The 7,782-nt window shown below is 36.7% G+C and overlaps 1 protein-coding gene across 1 annotated transcript in view; it reads left to right on the plus strand.

Annotated features, from left to right (window-relative positions):
• CLCA1 (chloride channel accessory 1) overlaps positions 1-5,476 on the plus strand; it is a 28,751-nt gene extending 23,275 nt beyond the window's left edge. The window contains exons 11-14 of the mRNA XM_016148524.2: positions 5-266; positions 1,560-1,730; positions 3,832-4,071; positions 5,056-5,476. Coding sequence (XP_016004010.2) covers positions 5-266; positions 1,560-1,730; positions 3,832-4,071; positions 5,056-5,444 — 1,062 coding nt within the window. The 3' untranslated portion in view covers positions 5,445-5,476. The remainder of the gene's footprint in view (positions 1-4; positions 267-1,559; positions 1,731-3,831; positions 4,072-5,055) is intronic.
• Positions 5,477-7,782: the final 2,306 nt, after the last annotated feature.

Consider the following 7,782-nt stretch of genomic DNA (forward strand, 5'->3'; position numbering starts at 1 on the left):
TCAGGTTGGCATTTGGAATTACAGTATGCAAGCAAGCTCACAAACCCTGACTTTGACTGTCACCTCCCGTGCATCAAGTACCACCTTGCCTCCAGTTACAGTGACCTCTAAAATGACCAAAGACACAGTGAAATTCCCTAGCCCTGTGGTTGTTTATGCAAAGATTCACCAAGGAGTCTTGCCGATTCTCAGGGCCAGTGTCACAGCTCTGATAGAATCAGTGAATGGAAAAACAGTTACCTTGGAATTATTGGACAATGGAGCAGGTAACCACCCAAGAAATTGGAAAACATATCTTTGTTTTCCAAGAAACAACCAGGAAACAGCAGGAGGGCATGGTCTGGTGAGGACACTTAAAAGCAGAGAGTCGAGCATTGGGGTATGATTGGAAGAGCTCTCCGCCTCTCCACAATTCCTATATTTCAAAATGTTAGAATACATAAAGAAGGGCCTACCTTTAGTTTCTGCAAAGCCCGAACACATTAGTGGCTCTGGCTCAAAAGGCTCATAGACTCTAGAGAGTTGTCAGAGGATATTCCACATTCCCCATAAAGAAAAGAAAAGGAAAATTAATAGCTCTTAGTGTTAGGTATTTTGTGTGAAGACTATATACATTTCATTTTTATCTTCACCACACACTTGAGATATTATCTCTATAGTACAAATGAAGAAACTGAGGCTTTTACATTTAGAAAGCAGCATGGATAGAGTCAAGTACAATTACATGTTACTCCTGTATCTGTGCAAACTGTATATTATCATCCCCAGAGTGAAAAGCCTGCCTATTATTTTTGTATTTACAAAATCTAACAGGGAAAAAGAGAAAAGTAATTTTCCATTTCATTTTAGGAGGAACTTGACTACTTACCATGATACAAGTAAATTTTTTTAGTATTTTTTCCTTCTAGTTTCATTGAGATATAATTGGCATACAGCGCTGTATAAGTTTAAGGCATACAGCATAATGATTTGACTTACATATATTGTGAGCAAATTATTTTTTTAAATAAATCAATTATATTGTTATGAAAATAGAAAATCCTTTATCCTGTGGGTTCCAAATTATTTTTTATTTTTCAATTATGATTGACATTCAATAATATTTGATGCAAGTCATCTTATTAGAACAAATTCTAGAAATAAACATTTCCTACCTAAATCTACCCTGAGAAGTCATAAATTTTTGAAAAGCAATCATATAACATTTTCTTCTCCCCAGTAACACACACCAATTCTATTCAGTTCAACAAATACTTATTGAGTAGTTTACTTATCCTATGTTGGATGTAATAGAGATAGATGACATGATCTGTGATTTCAAAAAGAAAGACAACACTCAGGTATCTTCCTGATGTACACGTATAAAACTATACACACACACATAGACACGTAAAAGAAGAAGTAGGCCTCATTCTTAACATAATCAAATCATAAAGTCTCTTGGAAATAATGCCAGATTCTCTTTGCTTTGAAAATTATTAACCCACATATGAGTTGGAAATATACAAGTGCCCAATTACTTTTAGGACATCCATTAATTCCTTCATTTTCCTCTCAAGGTGCTGATGCCACTAAGGATGACGGTATCTATTCAAGGTATTTTACAGCTTATGATACAAATGGTAGATACAGTGTAAAAGTGTGGGCTCTGGGAGGAGTGAACGTGGCCAGACAGAAGAAAATACCCCAGCAAAATGGAGCCATGTATATACCTGGCTGGATTGAGAATGGTAAGTCAACTGTAATAACCCACCTGACTTGAATAAAAGACTTGGGATCAAGAGAAAACCCTTAAGCCTGTGTGGAGAATGGTGCAGGATTAAATCAGGGTTTCTCAACTTTGACACTATTGACCTTTTGAGCCACATATTACTTGTTGTGGGAGCTGTCCCATGCGGTATAGGATGTTTAGCAATGTTCCTGGCCTCTGTAGATATCAAAAGCGGCCCTTGCAGTTATGATAATGAAAATGTCTCCAGACATCATCCATTGTCCTCTAGGAGGCAAAGTAGCCCCTGGATGAAGAAAATTAGATTGAATGTTACTTTTGGCCGCCTCAGTTCAAATTCCAGCCCTCTATCAAATAAATTATTTTAGGTAATCTCTTTGTGCTTCACTTTCTCAGTTGTGAGATAGAGATAATAATAGTTATTACCATGTGGGATGGTTATGAGCAATAAACAAGGAAATATACCTAATAAATCATTGCTGGTAAACATCGTGTTCAATAAATGTTTATTAATGTTAATAAATTATAAACATTTTTCAATGAAGGTCTTTCAAATCATATAGGCATTTCTATGGAATCAAAAAATAATTTAGGGCTTCTTATCTACATCAATGTCACCATAAGGCCACCACTTCTTTTTCCTCCTCTCTCCTGCTCAGACCAGTAGATGAATCTAATAACAGCCAGAACACTGATCCCATATGCAAGCAAGTGGGAAAATTATGCTCCAAGAAACAAACAGTCCTACACCACTCTTGTTATGAACACTTGTCCCAGACTAGAGCTAAAATTGGTACCCGGACTGAGTCCTCATAGGTTCCAGGACTTGTTTTCAGTCAATCTCCACTATGCCCTAAGCAGTTCTTTTCCTAGCACTGATGTGTAGTAAGAACCACTCCTCCAAGAAGCCTCCCACTGTACTCTTAGGGATATGCTCAGTAAAGGGAGGATTCTGAGACATTTGGTATCTCTTCATGCATAGGTGTTCATAGAAAAAAAAATGCTTTAAAAGACACCATTGCTTGCAAACCTCTTTCAAATATTTCAGCTTATTTTATTCGCATTTTCCTGCTTTTTTGAGGGGAAGAAGGCAGGACAGGACTGGTTTACTGGCTATATGTAGTCTATGCTCAGTGTTTTACACTGAGTACAGCTCATTTTCCTAATTATCCAATTTTATAGATCTCCAGGGAAACAGAGACTAAAAAAGTTATTGGTCCACATAACTAATGGTGGTACCACCTGGCTTGGCACTGGAAAGCCATTTTATTCCATCCATATCTTGATGAGCTTTCATACCAAGAGAGGCAATCTTTATTGATAAATCTTATACTAACCCTGAAACTGCTAACTTACCCACTTTATCTTTGCCCAAGACAAGATTAATGGGTACAAAGATCAATCTGTCTTTACAGGTGAAAATTTTAAGAGCTAAAGAAGTAGAGTTTATGAGGAAATAAATTTGCTACAAGAACTAGGTTTCCATGCATTTATTGAGAAAATGAGAAGTTTTTTTAAAAGCATAAAATTTTAGAACCCCTAATGTGAAACAGTCATGAGAAACTAAAATTAGATAAGAAAGATAAAACACAAAGATGGAGAAAGAGAAAAAGTGCACCGAATAAATAATCAAGGCATCAAGGCAATGCTTAAAGTTACAGATAATTAATTAGCAAATAAATAGAAAAGATAATTGAACCCACAGTATTATTTAGGGGAGAGAGATTTCTTGACGCAGTGCGAAGAGTTTTAAAACAGAGGTATTTAAACTGAACTTGTGGAAAGGTAAGACAAGGATAGGCTAAAAGATGGAAAAATAAACAATTCCAGGACAAATGTCATGAAAATAAATTATAAAAGTTATTCTACTAAATATTTAGGAAATGTCTGTGAGATAAAGAACCATGATTCTTTCTTTGCCTTTTTCCATCTGATGCAAATTTATTTGGGATCTTTACACCTAATAGTTAAAACTAATTTTGTGTGTGGGAGGAAAGAAGGGGAAAGGAAGAGTTAGAAAAGGGTAATTCAATAACAAAACAGAGGAAGTATACTCATTTAGTGGTGTCGCTTACCATATACTGAGGAATGTTTTAATGCAGGTGAAATAAAATGGAATCCACCAAGACCTGAAATTAATAAGGATGATCTTCAAGGCAAGCAAGTGTGTTTCAGCAGAACATCCTCAGGAGGTTCATTTGTGGCTTCCAATGTCCCAAAGGCTCCCATACCTGATCTCTTTCCACCTTGTCAAATCACTGACCTGAAGGCAAAAGTACAAGGGGATAAACTTATTAATCTAACATGGACAGCTCCTGGAGATGATTATGATCACGGAAGAGGTGAGCCTAATGTGGTGTGGGCCCTGCAAAGGAGCTTAGCAGCTAAGCAGAGGTGCAGAAGGGAGTGAGGCAAGCAGGTGTTTTCTGTTGCCTGTGGAGGGCAGAGGCAGGAGGGATCTTGAATGCCCTCTGATATGTAAGGGGTTCGAGGAAGGGTGAAATTGGTTAAGGGAGCAAATATAACAACAGATGGAAACTAGACTTTTGGTGGTGAGCACTCAATAGATCATACAGATATCAAATTATTATGTTGTACACCTGAAACTTATATAATGTTATTAACCAATGTTACTGCAATAAGAAAATTAATTTTTTAAAAAAGATTTTAAAATGAAAGGTTTGGAATTAAAAAAAAAAAAACTTGCCTACTTTAGGTATAAGAAGTTTCAACCAGGGAAAGGCAATCCTCAGTTTTTTTCCTGAAATCTTGCCAAAGTGTCCTTTAATAAATTCCATTTTTAGTAATGACTCCTGGAGGGGTCTAGAAATAGAGCTTAGATATCTATGGAGCAAAGCTATCCTTCGGAAGAAACCTCTCAAGGTATGGTCTGTGAACTGCAGCGTGGGCATCACATGAAGGCTTGTTAGAGACTGTAGCACTTCAGGCCCCACCCCAGCGCTACTGAACCAGAATCTACATTTTAAAAACTCTGGGTGATTTGTGTGCACAATAAAGTGTGAGAAGCACTGGTACTGCAAACTCCTCTATAAATAAAAAGATAAAATAATAAAACAACCTCCTCTCTTAACCAGCTGCTATGCCCAGAAACACTGACCAAGCCTCATCCAGTTTTACATTTACCTTTCTGTTGAGATACATGAGCAAGAATGTAAAAAGATACTAACACTTGTAAAATTGGACTACCAGTTACATTTATTCATTGGAACTTTATGGGGTGGTGATATACAGTTTCTAATACTACTTTAAGTTAAAACTTCTTCAAGACTTGAGAATTACAAGTTGCGTCCTTTTTTTTCCTTCAGCTTACAAGTATATCATTGGAATAAGCACAAATATCCTTGATCTCAGAGACAAGTTCAATGAATCATTTCAAGTGAACACTACTGATCTCATTCCAAAGGAGGCCAACTCTGAGGAAGTCTTTGTGTTTAAACCAGAAAGCATCACTTTTGAAAATGGCACAGATCTCTTCATTGCTATTCAGGCTGTTGATAAGGTCAACTTGAAGTCAGAAATCTCCAACATTGCACAAGTGTCTTTGTTTATTCCCCCACAGACTCCTCCAGAGACACCTAGACCTTCTCTTCCTTGTCCTGATATTAACATCAACAGCACCATTCCTGGCATTCACATTTTAAAAATTATGTGGAAGTGGATAGGAGAATTGAATCTGTCAGTAGCCTTGGGCTGAGTTTTCATAAGATAAATAAATCATCCATCATTCTTTTGATTATGAAATTTTCTAAAATGTGTTTTAGACTACCTGTAGGGGGCAAGTTAATGGGGGGAAAAAAGCAAAGCAAGTGGCTACATGTATATAAAAACTACCTATTCAAATCCAGAAGTTTAATCTTCACTTAATCATTTATTCATGATTTTGAACACTAGAAAGAAGGGATGTTTACCTCGATAAATAGAAGTATGTTTTAATTCATTTTAAGGAGCTTTGCCAGTTAAAAAGAACATGTAATTGCATATAAGATGCCAGAAATAACCAACCAGGTCAAATTATTTAAATATAAAAGGTATGGCCTGTAATAGAGAAGATTTGGACCAATATCACCAAGGGTATATATTATTTTCTCTAGATTCAGGCAAAGATAATGCATGTAAGAAAGAGATTATATTGTAGAAAGAAATCACAGCGTGATGAAGGCTTCATAGGTATAAAATTTTATGCTCTGTGCATGAAAGTATAAGTCAGCGATGATTAAAGTCACAGTTGTGGGAGATGAAGTGGGATAGGTGGTTCATGTAAGGTGTAAAGGGTAAGAGATTGAGAAATAAACATTTTGTGCCATAAACTATTACCTTATACGTATTATGTTATGTAATGCAATTCAGTTCATTCAACATTCATCAGCTGCCTACTATATTCCAGGTCTATGCTAGGTCCTAAGTACAAAAGGATGAGTAAAATTTGGCATTTTTCCTGTGGGCAGTAAAGAACATTAAAGAATATATATATATATATATTTATTATCAGGAAGCAGATATAACCAAAGCTACTCTTGAGAAATGGAACTTTTAGGACCATAGGAAGGACTGGATAAAGATGGGAGAGGCTAGGGCCATGACAGATGAAAGGGGAAGGAGACAAAGAGGAAAAAAATGAGCCAAAGAGACTTAGCAATATGGCAGTCCCCATCAAGAACTAATCACTGCTGCCGGTGCCTCCAAGGGAAAGTTTCTTGTGAACGGTGTTTCAAGTTCTCAGTTTCATTAGCATGATAAGTTCAAGATGTGGGTGGTCTCTATTTGAAAACAAAGTATCTAGGAAATTGTTTCTACATAGAGCTCAGGTTTATTTCTTTATTTAAAGACCTTCCTTATTCCAAAACAGGATTTGAGGTACATTAGAGAAATACATACAATAAACACAATAAAAAATTAAGAAAATAAAGAAATGGAAGTGAAGTAAATATATAATCAAAGCTAGAGAAAAGTTCAGCACATCCAATGCCCTGTTAGAGACTGTAGAATGTTCTGTACAATTGCAACAGTCAGATCACACATTTCACTTGGAACTTCCAAGCAAGAGTAACAAAGGAGACATATAGAGAGTAACAAGACTGAGAGTCTACAAAGAAAAACAAATCAGAGGCTCAGGAGAAAAATGGCCTTTTCTGTTTAAGACCCATTTGAAGTTTGTCTACAGCTCCTAAAAAAAATTAGAACACTGTGATATTAAGGACTGCAGCCTCAGCAACATCCATATAATAATCACAACAGTTTAATGCAGTGCTGATTACAATATCCTTCACCATACCGAACTAGAACTCATGCCTAACTAGGGGGCCACTCACCTGCCCCATGTCGACAAATGAGTCTGAGGCCCCAACTCAGCCCCATAGAACATGGCTGCCATGAGTTTAACCTGGAAAATTTCTAAGTCACTAATTTAGATTTTTAATTTCCCATTTGGGTGAACTCAGTGGAATGTGCCTTGGGATATAGTGAGGAACTACATAAAAATGTATAATGTTACTTTGAAGAAATGAGGTAAATGTCAGCACACAGAGAAGGCAGAAAGTGGAGAACGACAAAGGAAACGTTCCTATGTACTCTGGGTCATAAGGCAGCTTTTGGTACAATGAATCTGGACTGTCATGTGATAAAAATGAATCTGGACTGTCATGTGATAAAAATAAACCAAGATTTTGCTTTATGCAATCATTATCCCACAATGACTCTAGTTTTTAAGTTTCTGATAGGTCAACTAAGTAATTAGGTAAATCTGGTGATTGTATCTTGGGCATTGGTAACTTAGGATTTTCAAATAAAAGCCTCTACCCTACCTGGGCTTTCTCTTCTGGAACCACATCTTTATCCTACTTCCTCTGTGAATGTCTTCTCTGCCTCCCTTATTTAACTGAGCCTGAACGTTTATTGGAAGACTGCCTTCTAGAAGAGGCTGCTCCTTCTCCCAATATCCAAGTACCAATATCCAAGTTTCTCTTTGCAGCTTCCAAACTAGGCCATGACTCCTATGGTTTTCTTTTTAAGTTTCCATCCTATACCATTGATCT

The sequence above is a fragment of the Rousettus aegyptiacus genome, unplaced genomic scaffold (genome assembly GCF_014176215.1).
Source record: "Rousettus aegyptiacus isolate mRouAeg1 unplaced genomic scaffold, mRouAeg1.p scaffold_m13_p_1, whole genome shotgun sequence".
Lineage (NCBI taxonomy): Eukaryota > Metazoa > Chordata > Mammalia > Chiroptera > Pteropodidae > Rousettus > Rousettus aegyptiacus.